The 15,819-nt window shown below is 43.3% G+C and overlaps 1 protein-coding gene across 1 annotated transcript; it reads left to right on the top strand.

Moving 5' to 3' along the window:
- Positions 1–250: 250 nt before the first annotated feature.
- Positions 251–13,950, top strand: LOC119426534 (suppressor of tumorigenicity 14 protein homolog). The gene is made up of 19 exons (XM_037694098.1): positions 251–331; positions 1,057–1,234; positions 1,355–1,479; positions 5,072–5,139; positions 5,224–5,417; positions 5,496–5,591; positions 5,765–5,984; positions 6,060–6,202; positions 8,000–8,097; positions 8,261–8,370; positions 8,469–8,602; positions 8,774–8,878; positions 9,231–9,335; positions 9,423–9,536; positions 9,612–9,731; positions 9,822–10,005; positions 10,082–10,353; positions 10,451–10,587; positions 13,756–13,950. The coding sequence occupies exons 1-19, from the start codon at positions 257–259 to the stop codon at positions 13,921–13,923; spliced, it is 2,646 nt and encodes an 881-aa protein (XP_037550026.1). The 5' UTR covers positions 251–256; the 3' UTR covers positions 13,924–13,950.
- The last annotated feature ends 1,869 nt before the right edge of the window (positions 13,951–15,819 follow it).

Raw genomic sequence — 15,819 nt, 5'->3', positions numbered from 1 at the left:
CCACAAATATCTGTCCAACAGATGGTTGCGCGAATTGTACCCTTTCATAGTGGTCCCATTGTCCCCGCACTGCATTCTGGGGCTCCGTGTGACACCTGTTCAGGTAAAACGGGAGGCGGTGAATGCCCTCCTGCTCCTTTTTTCCCCTTCTTTTTTTGTCAGAGGAAGCAACCACAGGGATTTCCTCTCTCTCCATCGTTTCTATGCCAGAGTTATTGTTGCATATCGCCTCTCCAAACCTAAACGGGACAGTGCTATGTGGACTCTGCCCAGAAGCAAGACCTGCGAGGTGTACTGCGTCTCCGTGCGTGGACACTGTCCAGCAGCACAGGTAAGTCATCACTGTGTGCCTTTCATTGTGCGTAAAAGCCAGTATTTGTCTTTATTCTCTTTTAATCTTAAATTTAATATTTTAATTCAATTTTAGGATTATTTTTCAATAAAATGAGGATGAAAGTGACTCGTGTTGATTATAAAAACCCATCTGCGGCGGTATGTGCCTCTGATGACTGAATGCTGACACTGCAGGTCGTGGGAAAGCAGACCCCTTCAGCCAAGTTCCTCTAGAGATTCTTCTAATGTTTGAGATGGTTCGATCTGAAAGATGTACATCAGTCCTGTCAGTAAACCACTCTCTGCTCGGCCATAAAAATCTATCCCTCATTGATTCTTGCCTCAGAGGAAGCATCTCATTTACTGCCCCTCTGTTGTGCTCATGTTGAAATCGACAGCTAGAGAACAGGCGTTGAAAACGTGAGTGAGATTTATGATCTGAGGCAGAGCAATAATGTTTTTGCTCGTGTTTGTGTTTTTGTACGCCTGTCTGTTAGAAAAATATCGCATCAACCACTGAACTACTTTTAAAGAAATCACTTGGTTATCCTCTATGCATGAGGTTGTAAGTGTTAATTTCAAGGTTTAACCCAAGCCACTCTGAGTTGTTCCTCTATGCAAGATGATTTTAGTTAAAAACTCGGGCATTGAAGGCGGTGGGTGATATGCATTCCTTTAAAGAATTCCAGACCTTTATTTGAGTTGTGTCTTTGTCTCTGAAAGGGAGATGGGGAGTTAAGGGAGCCCACCTGGTCACTGAGCCCCTCCATGAAGCCCGAGGACCAAAAGGTGGAGGGGCTGCAGGCTTCCTCCTGTTCTTCGTGGAGGAGATGGATGCTGGGTCTCCTGCCTTTCTTTCCCTTCACTGCTGCCATTGCACTGACTCTTCACTACTTAACACGTGAGTGCAGACCTGCTCCAGAGGAGGGGGATTTATGATTTCTCGCAGAGCTCCAGTACCTCTCAAGTGTTTTTTACTCGAAGTTCCACAGTGTCTCAAATCTCTCCTTTCCCCACGCAGCTCCGCCTTGTTCAGTGTTCTTCCTCGGAGGCAGCGTGGAGTTCCCAAACTTGAGCTTCTCCTCAGAGCTGGCTGACTCCACCTTCCCACAGTTCCGCCTGCAGGCCCAGGCTTTAAACCATTATGTAGGTGGGACTCTGTCACTATACATCCTCTCTGGGTGACATATTAGAGTGATCCATGACCTCCCTACTCCCGGGTCAAAGTGGATCTTTCTGCTCTAACGCTGATGTGCTTCTTTACACCATTCTGCTGAGGTTTTCATTGCTGCCCTTCTTTTTTTCTGCACTTGCATTCTTATTTGATGCTCTCCTCTTATCTGCTCTATCCTCCTTTCTCTTTCTTTTTTTGTGCACTTCTCTGCCTCCTTCTTGCCCCTATCTGTGTGTTTCTCTAGCGGTGTTAAATGTAAAGCTGAAACAGGAGCTGTACATAGTGTGTGTGTATGTGAGTCGCCCAGGACCCCCAGGGACAGGATCCTTTCAGGGCCGAGGACAAGCCCGGCATTTGTGAGGCTTGCTAGGACCCAGCAGCAAGAGTGAGAGGAAGAGCAGACCTTCAATAAAAACATTGTCTGTGTGCCTTTCACACAATCAACCACTATATGTGTGCTGCAGAGAGCAGGAAAACCTGCCCTCAGTGACGGGGTAGTAGGGCAAGATGGGATGACAGAAGGATGGAGATAAAAACGAGAGAACAGAGGAGGATTTCTGGAGCAAAAGGTCATGATGATAGAAAGGAATTCCCATTCTCTGATGTAGTTTAAAGCCATCATCCTGATGTTTCATGTGAGATTCTGTGGACAGGTTATGAACAGTTAATGTCTTGCCTGTTGCAAATAAACATTTACTAGCAGTACATGCAAATGTTGTCACATAAACCTTTACATCACTTGAAATTTTGCATAACAGAGTAATTTACATAAAAACTGCATGGTTATTTGCAAGTGCAAAGAGTTGTAGGAGCAGCTAGATGTCTCAATTCAGTGCAGCAATGAGTACCGTATTTTTCACTGCATATGTCGCAGTTTTTTGCATAAATTAGCATGCCTGTGACTTATACAGCAAGCGACGTATTTATGTTTTTGTCTCCATATTTATAACCCAATTTTTGGCTGAGATCTGACGATTTCATTCATTCTGACATGGAAAATATTGAACACTACCATTTTCAGCCACTAGAGGGCCCTCAACTAAGATGGCAAGCCAAATAAACCTGGACTCATTTAACATCTTACCTCCCCATCCATCTGGTTTCAGGAAACAACACAGCACAACCACTGCTTCACTGAAGGTTCTTAATGACATTGTTGAAGCACTGGATGCTAAGGATTATTGTGCTGCACTTTTCTTAGACCTGTCTAAAGCTTCTGACACTGTGGATCATAACATCTTGTGTCATAAACTCTCAGAAATTGGTTTCTCAGAACACACTATTGGTTGGTTCTCTAACTATCTTTCAGACCGGAGGCAATGTGTTCAACCTAATGGTACTTCCTCCAGTTATTTAACAGTCAACAATGGTGTATCACAAGGCTCAGTCTTAGGACCCACCCTCTTTACAATCTACATACATAATGTAGGTAAAAACATCCCTAATGCATCCATACATTTCTATGCTGATGACACAGTTGTTTATTGTCAAGCTAAAACTGTTGCTAAGGCTTTCCAGCTTTTGAAATCTGCATTTAACATCATCCAGACACAGATTTGTTCACCTCAAACTTGTCCTAAATGCTGACAAAACCAAAGGGATGCTTTTTTCAAATAGGAAGTTGGTCCCAGCAGTTCTTCCTCGATTTTATCCTCAAATGGTGTCCCCATTGAGTTTGTTGATTCCTATAAATATTTGGGTATCTTGGTCGACTCACATCTTTCTTTTAAGCTCCATGTGGAAAACTTGGTAAAGAAACTGAAAGTTAAACTGGGTTTCTTTTTCAGAAACAGATCCTGTCTAACTCTGAATGCTAGAAAACGCCTTGTATCTGTGACTTTCCTTCCCTCCATTGATTACGGTGACGTTATTTACATGAACGCTCCTACAAGAACCCTGCAGATGTTGGATGCAGTCTATCATGGTGCACTAAGATTCATAACTGGCTGTGATTATCGTACCCACCACTGCACCCTGTATTCACTGGTTGGCTGGACATCATTAACTTCACGCAGACTCTCTCACTGGTACATTTTCGTCTTTAAATCACTTCTTGGTCTGCTGCCTTCATACATCTCCTCCTACTTGTCTCTGCGTGAGTGCAGCTATGGCGTGCGCTCTCAGGACATTATTACCTGCAGTGTTCCCTCAATGAGGACTGAACTAGGCAAAAGGGCCTTCTCCTACTCCGCTCCTGTTTCCTGGAATATCTTACAAAAAGATTTGAAGCTCTTGACCTTGACCTCTCTAAGTGTCTTTAAGAATCTGTTGGACTCTTGGCAGGGACCAACGCAGACATGTTCCTGTTTTTAGTTTTCTACATTCGCCTTAGAATCTAGCTGGGTTTTTTTTGTTGTTTTTTTTGTTTCCTTTTTCTTTTAGCCATCCTATTTGTAAAAAAAAAAAAAAAAACTGCAGTATGACTTTTTATAATTGTTTATTGTTGTTGCTGTTGTCCATTGTTGTCATATTTCTTTGTTGAAATCAGGTCTCTCTTGTAAATGAGTCCTCGAGGCTCAATGGGATTACCTGTCTAAATAAAGGTTGAATGAAAAAAATGTCTCATTAATAGGTAAAAGTGGATATTAATGAGACACTTGGCTTGCCATACTAAGCCACCTTCGTCTCGCTCCAGAACTCCTGGAGCAAACGTCAAATCAGCTGCATTTCGCCGCGCCGCCCAGGTGAAATGCAGCTGGTTTGACCATTAAAGTGCATTTATTAAGGAAAAGTTCAACTGAGACACACCTTTACTATAATGTCGAGCAAACAAATAATTGTTTTTAGGCGGTTATCTTGTTAAATTTCAACGAAATGCACAGCGAGTCCTCCCTCTGCGCACTCCCACAGCCTCAAATTGATTTTTGAAATGCAGCTGATTTGATCGTTAAAGCCCTTTTATTAAGGAAAAGTTCAACTAAGACACACCTTTGTTATAATTTCGAGCAAACAATTGTTTTTGTGTTAATCTAGTTAAATTCTTGTTAGGGTCCTCCTGTGCACACTCCCGCAGCCGCCATTTGGCAGCTAATCGATGTTTGGCACAACACCGGCCCACATTTCCGGGTTGTCAGCAGTGACGCACAACAAGCACGACGCATCATTGGTGGCGCATAATAGATGCGACTTATATGACGAAGCGACGTATTTATATATTTTTTCTACTTTATTACACATATTTGGACTGATGCGACTTATACGGTGGCAAATACAGTACTTCCTGCAGGAATTTCACGTTATTTCTGCCAGAATAACCACATAATATGACAATAACAATGTTGCAAACGTTTAAAACATAGTGTTTGCATGATCCACTATCAAACAGTTTTGATTGGAGGTTGTTTTAGGATGGCAGCAGTTGTTAGCTCATCATTCTGTTTGGAACTAAACTCCAAATTAAGGCAGATCAAAGAGGTACAATTGTTCACAACCTTTTTACAGACTTCAAAGCCTCTTAACTGTTCTTTTATTATACCTGCAAAACGTTATGTCAGCTAAATATGAAAAATTATCTCAATTGTTCTCACTTGTTTGTTTTTTTCCTGCTCGTTTTCAAAAAAACAGTTCTCAAATCTGTACGAGTCCACCCCGTGGAGTTCTTACTACCTGCGCTCAGGAATTACTGCCTTCAGGTTGGCAAAACAAAAAATATACAATTTTCTTAATGACAGCTTTCTCAGCCGCACACACACATAATCAATATGTTTGTGTTGCAGTGAAGGAGAAGAGGGCCTCAGTGTTTTCTACTGGAGTAAATTCTCTGCTCCTCATGATGTTGCCATGGAAATTCAGAGGTACAGTCCAGAGAGGTTGCAGCGCAGGCTCCCTGGCAGCCACAAGGTGCAGCGGGACAGTCGGAACGAGCAACGCTACTACATGGAGCAAGACAATGAGATGCTCCACCTGCTGGGTAGAGGCTTCTGCTGTTTGAACTCATGCAGACCTTGTGTATTTGAGTGATTTCACGTTCGCTCTGTGTGTTTTGAAGGCTTGGACACAGATGATTCTCAGTCAGAAGATAGAACGGACAAAATGAAAAATCAGAATAGTATTCAAGGTGGGAAATGGCAGCTTGGATTTCAAGGTGAGGGGAGTGCTCATCTGAGTTGGCAGTAGATGAAGGCCGAGGTTTTCAACTCTTCTAGGATAATATAAAGTTCTATCTTATCTTATTTTATCTTGGAAGAGTTGAAAACCTCTACCTTCATCTTTGTATGTTTGGTTTAATCTTGATAATATGGTATTTTCTCTGTTTAGCAATGTCCTTTGACCTTTACGCCAAATATGGAAACAACCGCACCCTGAGTCTTGTGAATCCAAAGAAGCCATACTACCAGTGGCGTCTCCGTGTGCCCTCGGGTCACGTCGTTCGACTGGTTGTCCTCACCCTTCATGGTGCCACCCCAGGGAGCTGTGCTGCTCACAAGCTCTCAGCCTACGACTTCTTACTTCCATTACAGAACAAGATCATTGCGAGGTTGAAAACATTTCATGGCACGATTTCTTCGTCTGTAAAACCCACTCGCGTTAAATATTCAGGTGTATGTTTCAGGTGGTGTGGGCTGCCTGTTTCAGGCTCGTCTCCAGTCATGAAGCTGACATCCTCTGGAAATGTGATGCTGGTCACCTTCTCCTTCAGCAGACAGAGAGATGGAGCTGTCTTTAAAGCTTACTTCCAAGCCATCCCAAAAGCAGGTTGGAGGTCTCTCATGAAAGAATAAAACTCCAATCCCAGTTCTGAAAAAGTTGTTCCAGGACCATGTTCCCATTATGGAGCATCGTCTCTCCATTTAACAACAGTCTGTAGGAGCTGAGGAGGCCATTTGTTGGAGCTTTTGAAGAGAAATGTTGTCCCATTCTTGTCTGGCAGAGGATCATAGCTGTTCAACAGTGCTGGGTCTTTGATAGCTTTTTTATATGTTCTGAAACATGTTTAAGTTCTCTTGGTGGCTCCTTTGCTGTTCTATAAGCCGCTTATTCCTAAGGTACTTATGTACCCCCATACCATCAGAGAAGCAGGATTTTGAACTGTGTGCTGATAACATTTTAAAAAGTTTTGGTTCTGGACGGTGCTCACATATGGCTCCTTCTTTGCAGGAGAGAGCTTTGATCTGCATTTGTGGGTGTCGCGTTGAAGTGATTTGAGTGATTTGTGGAAGTTTTCCTGATCCCATGCAGTGCCATTAACAACTCAATCAGATCTGTTTTCAGTGCAGTGGTCCCTGAGGGCCCAAAGATCACAGGCATCAAAAACTAACTTTCAGCTCAGAGATTTCTCCAGATCCTTAAAACCTTTTGATGATATTATGAACTTTATATAACATGGTATGAAAGTATTTCCAATTTTTACTTGAGGATTTTCACAGACTGATCAACCTCTGACCATTTTTACTTACCTTTATAAATTTCTCTTTCATATCCAGTCCTCTTACTGGATATGAAAGAGAAAATGAAGCGTTGACTGCTTATATAGTTATTAATGGTTGGCGGATGCGCGGCTGAATAAAGGGCAGAAAATCGGAGCTGAGGGGGTGTTTGTCTTTTCATGATCGTCAAAGCGCATTAAATCCCTGCTTCTGCCTTCATTCTGCATTATTCAGACACGGACCCTGCTCTGACATGTCTGCTTTGGGATCTCACCTGTTTGTGTCATCGGCCACGCGCGTCCACTGAGTGCAGCAGCTGAACATCATTTGGACTGATGGATCGCTTCCTGGCAGTATAGTCCCATCTGAAGATTAACTGAACATTATTTTACCTCTTTCGAGGGCGGTCAGCTTGCAGTGAAATGGCTGCATGTGGCTGGTGAAAGTATGGCAAGCCATGTTGCCATATAATTGAATATTATTATCTGGCAAGCCATGTTGCCATATAATTGGATCGCAGCTGATCTGCTGACACAATCAAAAGTTCGACATCGACCCGGCCTGCCCATCCAGCACATTTTTATGGCCCAGCCTGCCCCAAATTCGGGTCGGCGGGACCGGGCTTCAGGCCGGTGTTAGAAATGACAGCTCTAACTGAGGCTAAAAAAGGTGAGCCTCCAATTGGAAGGTTGCCAGTTCAAATCCCCCCTAATTGAAATAGCAAAAATGTGGGTGGGATAGGTGAAGCACCCACATTTGCCTGATGGGCCCTGTGCTTTTACTGACCTGTTGCCAATTAACCTAATTATTTCCAAAAATAATCTTCCAATTTTTTTTGTACCACTTAATTTTGCAACTTTCTGTTGCTCCTGTTCCAATTTTTATGAGATGTTTACTTGCCATACAATTCTAAATTTGGATCAATTTCTTAGCTCGCACATTTGATATATTTACAAAGTTCCAGTGTGGATAAAATATGGGTTTATGAGTTATTTACATTTTTCATAGTGTCGCAACTTTTTCAAAGCTGGTGTTGTATAACGAAGTCTGTTTGAGTTAGTTCCACAGAACAAAACTTGTGTTGGGTTTGTTGAGTATTTACTTGTGTCACTACCTCCCCCTACAGTTTGTGGAGGATCCATTTCTTCCTGGAACGGCTCCATTTCCTCGCCTTACTACCCTTCATTCTACCCTCCAAACATAGACTGTACATGGACGCTACGGGTGAGACACGTGAGGCTGTTTTTATAGACATAGTTTGAGAGGGTGTGCTGAAAACAAAGATACGGAAATGCATGACTCAAAAACCAACACACCACAGTCATGCAGCATGACCACATTCCACCTTGATGTGTTTTCTTTGAACTTTTTGTGGTTACTTCATCAGGTGCCACTGCCAGGTTACCTGATTTCACTGACAATTGTGATGATGGACATCCAGGAGTCTCCATCGTCTGATGGGTGTGAGAAGGACTGGCTGGACATTGGTGGGGTGAAGTGAGTTGTAACCCTGCTGACATTCTTTCTTATATTTTTAGGACAAGGTCGTGGTGCAATGTGCATTGAACTCGTACGGTTTGCTGCTTTGTGTTTAGATTGTGTAATCTGGTATCAGAGAGCAGCAAAAAGCGGGTTTACTCCTCTCCACTCTCCATCCACTTCCACTCTGATGAGTCTCTCACTCACAAAGGCTTCTACTTGTTGTACCGAGCCTTTTCTCCAGAGGGCAGTAAGACATGATTTCTCTCTAGAATAAACGCAAAAGCAAAGTATAGATTTATTTCACTTTAAAAAGTCCACAATTTAAAGTAAAACAGAAATCTGACAGAACAGCAGCGCCTGTGATTTTGTCATAAATACCAGATCATCATTCTTGAACATTTTCCTTTTTATTTCCAAGCTTGCCCTCGCCAGTTTCGCTGTGGAGATGGGCGCTGTATCCCTCTGAGAAGCGTCTGTGATGGAGTAAAGGACTGCTCAGATGGACGGGACGAGGCTAAATGCTGTAAGTCTAATTGCACAAGGCCTAGGGACAGTCAGAGCCAATCTAGTCCTGTGTTATTAAATTTAATTGACTGAGTCACACCTCATTAGTGCAACAAATATGATAATTATCTGCCTCATTAAGATATTACCGTATTTTTTGGATTATAAGGCGCATTATGTCAAACTTTACTCAACTCATTCACAAAAACCAGATAAAATCTGATTATAAGGCTCACTGTCCATTTTTAAGAAAATTAAAGGATTTTAATTGTGCCTTATAGTCCGAAAACTACGATAGACCCGTTATGGGGTTTTTTGAAGTGTTTTCTGTTAATGCCACTTGTGTTTGAACCTGCATGTGAAACAAGCAGCCTCCTGCAGGCCAGGAGAAGTGCTGTGTGCCAACGGTCAGTGCAAGCCTCAGAGCAGCCAGTGTGTCAGTCAGTGTGCGGACAGCAGCGAGGAGGGAAGCTGTGGTGAGTGCGCACGCTTGTGCAACTCGTGCAGGTATTTGTGTTTGCTTTCCCTCATGCGTTTCGTGCGGCGCCGTCTTTGTTTTTCAGGAGTTAAATGCCACCACGTTTGCCCCAACAAGGTGTGTTTGCCCAAGTCATCAGTGTGTGACGGTGTGACTGACTGCAAAGACCGCAGTGATGAACTCAACTGCACCAGAGCGTGTGAGCACCTTTATAGGTTTGATCGCACGTAGACACCTTTAGAGATTGTTTAATTTTATATAAACTTTTCTTTAGATTTCAAAGGTTGCTCCTCGTCCTCGTACAAATGTACCAACGGGAAGTGCGTCAGTAAGGTCAACCCCGAGTGTGATGGAGTTAAGGACTGCTCTGACGGATCTGACGAGCTGCGCTGCAGTGAGCACTCACTCAGTAACCACCATGTTTTTGTGCCTGATGTTTACTTTGTATCTTTGACAGTTTTATGTCTTCCTTTTTTTTACCCAGGCTGTGGCACAAAACCCAGGAAGCGAACCAAGATAGTGGGAGGGTCTGATGCTGTGGTGGGGTCATGGCCCTGGCAGGTCAGCCTCCAGATGGATCGCTACGGTCACGTCTGTGGAGCCACGCTGGTTTCCAGTCGTTGGCTCCTCTCTGCAGCTCACTGCTTCCAAGACTCAGATGCCATCAAGTACGAAAAACACAAAAATCCTCCCCTGGAGCTTCACCTCACTTAGGTGGTGTATTCACGCTCCTGGTGTCTGCAGATACTCGGACGTCCGTGCCTGGCGGGCTTACATGGGAATGCGTGTGATGACCAGTGGAAACAATGGAGCGGCCACCAGACTGATCCGCCGGATTCTCCTCCACCCGCAGTATGACCAGTTCACGTCTGACTATGACATCGCTCTGCTGGAGCTCAGCTCGCCTGTTTTCTTCAACGACTTGGTGCAGCCTGTGTGTGTTCCTGCTGCCTCACATGTCTTCATCACTGGGACCAGCTGCTATGTCACAGGTTGGGGGGTTTTGATGGAGGATGGTAGGTGGTACTCAACAATAACATACGAAAATGGTGTTTCACTTAAAAAACCTTGCACCCACAAAAAGATTATGTTTTGTGTTTTTGTTAATTGTAGGTGAATTGGCTTCTCGCCTACAAGAAGCTTCAGTGAAGATCATAAGCAGGAACACTTGTAACAAACTGTATGATGACGCCGTAACTCCCAGGATGCTTTGTGCTGGGAACCTACAGGGTGGAGTGGACGCCTGCCAGGTTCGTTTTTAATAAACAAATAAAAATAAATCTGTCTGAAAATGAACTTAAGTCTTATGTAACTCATAATCTCCTTATGGTGATTCTCATGAAGTCAGACTCAATAAATAGAGTAGAATATTCCATCCATCCATCCGTCCGTCCGTCCGTCCGTCCGTCCATCCATCTATCCATCTATCTATCCATCTATCCATCTATCCATCTATCCATCTATCTATCTATCTATCTATCTATCTATCTATCTATCTATCTATCTGTCTGTCTGTCTGTCTGTCTGTCTGTCTGTCTGTCTGTCTGTCTGTCTGTCTGTCTGTCTTAATATACATCTATACATCGATTTATACATCTATACATACACACATACATACACCCATCCACTCATCCATGTATCCACTCATCCATCCATCCATCCGTCCGTCATCTTCCGCTTGTTCTGAAATCGGATCACAGGGGCAGCAGCTTGAGCAGGGAGGCCCAGACATCTCTTTCCACAACAACCTCTTCCAGCTCTTGTGGGAGGATTTCAAGGTTTTCCCAGGTCAACCAAGAAACATAGTGTCTCCAGCGTGCCCTGGGTCTTCCCTGGGGTCTCAGTTGGAAATTTCAGAAGAACATCCCTAGGGAGATGCACAGGGAAGTGCCCATCCTTACCAGATGCCCAATCCACCTCAGCTTGCTCCTCTTGATGTGGAGGAGCAGTGATTCTACTCCAAGTCGCTCTCAGAAAACTGAGCTTGTCACCCTATCTCTAAGGGAGAGTCCAGCTACCATGCAGAGGAAACACATTTCAACTGCAGTTATCCACAATCTTATTCTTTCAGTCACTACCCAGAGTTTGTGGACAAAGATGAGGGTAGGAACATAGACCGACCGGTAAACGGAGAGCTTTGCCTTACAGCTCAGCTCCCTCTTTACCACAACGGACACGCACAGAGTCCACAATACTGCAGACCCTGCATCAATCCGTCTGTCAGTCTCACGCTCCATTCTTCCGTCACTCGTGAACAAAACCCCGAGATACTTGAACTCCTCCACTTGAGGCAGAACCTCACCTTTGACCCGAAGAGAGTAATTCACCCTTTTTTGACTGAGGACCATGGCCTCAGATTTGGAGGTGCTGATTCTCATCCCAGCCGTACCACTCCAGTGAGAGCTGAAGATCACGGCATGATGACACCAACAGGACCACATCATCTGCAAAGAGCAGAGATAGAATCCTGAGGCCACCAAACCAGAAACCATCCGCCCCCTGACTGCACCGAGAAATTTTGTCCATAAATGTTATGAACAGAATCGATGACAACAGGCAGCCCTGGCAGAGTCCAACTCCCACCCTGAAGGGGTCTGACTGGCAATGTGAACAAAACTGTTGCACCACTTGTTTAAGGACCAAACAGTTCATAACAATGGTCCCCAATCGCATTCTTGCGGAGCACACCACACAGTGAACCCCAAGGAACGCAGTTGAAAGCCTTCTCCAAGTCCACAAAACACATGTAGACTGGATGGACAAACTTCCATGATCCCTCAAGAACCCTAGTGAGGGTAAAGAGCTGGTCCAGTGTTCCACAGCCAGGATGGAACTTGCATTGTTCCTCCTGGATCTGAGGTTCAACCAACAAGTGCATTCACTTCTCCAGTTCCCCTGAATGGACCTTACCAGGGAGGCTAAGGAGTGATGCCCCTATATTTGGAGCACACCCTCCAGTCCCCATTTTTGAAGAGGGGAACCACCACCCCAGTCTGCCAATCCAGTGGCGCTGCCCCATCTCCATTGCAAATGAATGTCCCACATCCGAGCTTTTGTCTCAGCAACATCCAAGGCTGCTGCTCGCTTGGCCCTCCAATACTCCTCAGCTTCTTCTGGAGTCCTACCAGCCAACAAGGCCTGATAGGACTCCTTTAGCATGACAGTCCCTCTAACCTGGGGTGTACACCACTGAGTTTGCGGATGGCCACTGCAAGAAGCACCAACAACCTTGCAGCCACAGCTCAAAGCAGCCACCTCAACAATTGAGTCATGGAACATGGCCCACTCAGACTCAATGCCCCCGCCTTAGCTGGGATGTGGTTAAAGCTCTCCCACAGGTGTGAGTTGAAGATCTTTCTGATGGGTTCTTCTGCGAGGCGTTCCCAGCAAACCCTCACTCTTCCAGAGTGGAAGAGTGTCCAGCCCCTCTCAAGGAAACTGGTTCCAGAGCCAGAGCCATGCGTAGAGGTGAGTCCGACTATTTCTAGCCGGAACCTCTAAGCCTCACACACCAGCTCAGGCTCCTTCCCCACCAGTGAGGTGACATTCCACGTCCCAAGAGATTATTTCAAAGTTTTGCTAATTTATGTGTATAATGTGCAATCTTCCTGCTCCTCTGTAGCATCTATTTCCAAATCAACGACATGTTTCTTGCAAAAAATAAATAAATAAAATAGAATGGAAGGCGTCAAAAGGCAGCACGGTGGCGCAACTGGTAGAGCTGCTGCCTCTCAGCGAGCAGGTCCCTGGTTCAAACCCCGGTCCGGGGGCCTTTCTGGGTGGAGTTTGCATGTTCTCTCCGTGCATGCGTGAGTTTTCTCCGGGTGCTCCGGTTTCCTCCCACAGACCAAAAACATGCATGTTAGGCTGATTGGTAATTCTAAATTGTCCTTAGGTGTGAGTGAGAGAGTGAATGGTTGTTTGTCTCGTTTGTCTCTATGTGGCCCTGTGATGGACTTGTGACCCGTCCAGGGTGTCCCCCGCCTCTCGCACAGTGATTGCTGGACATGGGCACCGGCGACCCCCGTGACCCAAAATGGAATAAACGGGTAAAGATAATGGATGGATGGGAGGCGTCAAAACAGAACTAGCAAACATTATTGGGATCATTCAGGCAATGTTATCAGTTATCAGTGCTACAGCTAGCTGTTGCTGTTTGCAAAGAAACATCGAACTGTCTAACACAAAAATGACAGAAATGTAAAAGTTCATAAGATAGTTTTTGTGTGAACAGCTTTGATTTTCAAGGCTTGAACTATCACTTTAATGTAAACTGTAAGCATTAATTGCATAATTATATATACAGTATATATATATATATATATATATATATATATATATATATATATATATATACTTTTCTTCTGTGTCTTGTCCCTTTGAATCCATTTATTCGTGTTTTCTTTCATAATCCTCAGGGTGACTCAGGGGGTCCGTTGGTGTGTCTGGAGCGAGGCAAGCGGTGGTTCTTGGCAGGGATTGTAAGCTGGGGTGAAGGCTGTGCACGCCAGAACCGCCCCGGCGTATACACACAAGTGGTAAGGTTTAGTGACTGGATCCGTCAGCAGACCAAAGGGCAGGTGTGACTCATGAGCAACTGAATTCAAAACCAGGACGGCAGTTTCTGCTCGAAGACCCACTGAGTCAGAGGAATGTGCTCAGTGCAGCAGATGGGCCCATCGTCCCATTTCCTCACATTCTACCAATAACATCAGCAGCTGTGATGACTTGCACAAAAAATGTTCTTTGACTAAATAAATCTTGAATTGTTGCATATAACCAGACTGAAAAAAGTCTATATTAGCTTTTGGTTTGGGATGAATTATTACAGATTGAATTATTGGTCAATATTTACCCATATGAGAAAATTATGATGTATTACAAAAGCACCAATATATGTGCAGAAACCGATGTAGTTGTGATCTATAGTCCATTACTTTAAAATAATTGTTCTGTATAGATGCCAACTTTTTTATTTTTTTATTTTTGATAGTGTCATAATTTAAACCATTGTTTTCCAACCAGAGAAGTTTTAGAACCTTCAGTTTTGCACTTTGCAACTTTGAAAGGAGGAAAAATCTGGACTATAAGAAGTTTAGGAACTGCAAGAGCTTTTTTATATATTTTTACTCATTAAAAACATACCCTTTATGTAACGCACAAAGATAAAGGCGTTTAAAACACAATATGAGCTGTGTAACAGAAAAATCTGTTAGCACTGAACAACCATTAACAAGTCTTTGACGAGATACCTAACATGACTTCATACTTTAATACATCCCAATGCTTCTGTTTAAGCTTAAAGTGGGCCAAGAAACCAGATTATAGATGGTGATGCATACTATGCAACAATTTTGTTATTAAACATAAATAACTATACAATACAGACTAAATGGTTATTATGCACTTTTAAAAAAAAGATATTCATCCAGCCAAAGACCCCAAATATTTGTAGGATGATATTGTTTCAATAAAGTCCGCTCCTGGGGAGAACTGCCAATATAATCTGGGTCCAGAGAAAGATTTAACATAACTTTGGTTTTATTCACATCAAGCAAACAATGTTGTCTACAGCTGCCTAAAGGCAAATTGAAGGTCAGCAAAATAAAAGATGGTATCATCTACATAAATGTGCACTTTATCTTTAAGAAATAAATAAATAGAGGGAAAAATCAGGTCTAAACTTAAATCTTTGGGGACTTGTTTTGATCCTTTTGGAAAATTGAACATAAATCCATCATCTGTCATCCTAATGTCATTGAACAAGCATTGCTTATTTCCATTGATCACATAAACAACGATCTGAGCTGGACTGTGGCATAAACCACTTTTCACTTTGCTTTGACTCAGTTAAACATAATCAGGTTTCAGCCATTTTTATGAATATTTTACAAGATTCCAAACCTTTTTTCCTCCTCCTCAAACAATTTATGGTTTTACCTCCATTGTTTTATGTAAAATTAAGGTGTTTTTTTTTTTTTTTATGTACTTATCCTGACTTCTTTTCCTGTTAAAGATAAACTTTTTGTGTTTAATCGTTTTTTACAACTGTGTAAAATGTTAGGCTAATTGGTAACTCAAAATTGTCCGTAAGTGTGAATGTCTCATTTGTCTTTATGTGGCCATGTGACCCGTTCAGAGTGTACCCCGCCTCTCTCACAGTGACTGTTGGATATGGGCACCAGTGACCCCCGCAACCCAAAAAGGAAGAAGCGGGTAAAAGATGATGGATGGATGGAAAATCACTGAAGTTTATTTTTGCCCTCACAGTTTTTTGTACTGTATGTGTTAATATGAGCTCTGTATGTGAGTTTACCTGAGCCATAGCTTCATGTTGAATATATTTTAGTGATTTAAAGATTAGTTCTGTTTTAGCGTGGTTTAATTTATCATAATGCCCCCTTTTGAACGTGGGACAGTTTTGCTGTATTGAGGTTTCTCCTCTCTGATTCAGCTCTGGTCTCATCTGGTGGCCAACCTGC

This window comes from Nematolebias whitei, chromosome 20 (genome assembly GCF_014905685.2).
Source record: "Nematolebias whitei isolate Nwh7 chromosome 20, NemWhi1, whole genome shotgun sequence".
NCBI classification, from domain to species: Eukaryota; Metazoa; Chordata; class Actinopteri; order Cyprinodontiformes; family Rivulidae; genus Nematolebias; species Nematolebias whitei.
Note: the sequence above shows the minus strand (reverse complement) of the source record. Positions and strands in the feature narration are given on the sequence as shown.

Bases quoted from the DNA above. Each gene is read 5' to 3' on its own strand.
- LOC119426534 (XM_037694098.1), top strand. From the start codon at position 257: ATGTGGACTCTGCCCAGAAGCAAGACCTGCGAGGTGTACTGCGTCTCC. The intron at 332-1,056 runs GTAAGTCATCAC...TGTCTCTGAAAG, and splicing joins GACACTGTCCAGCAGCACAG to GGAGATGGGGAGTTAAGGGA. The intron at 5,418-5,495 runs GTAGAGGCTTCT...TGTGTTTTGAAG, and splicing joins TGAGATGCTCCACCTGCTGG to GCTTGGACACAGATGATTCT.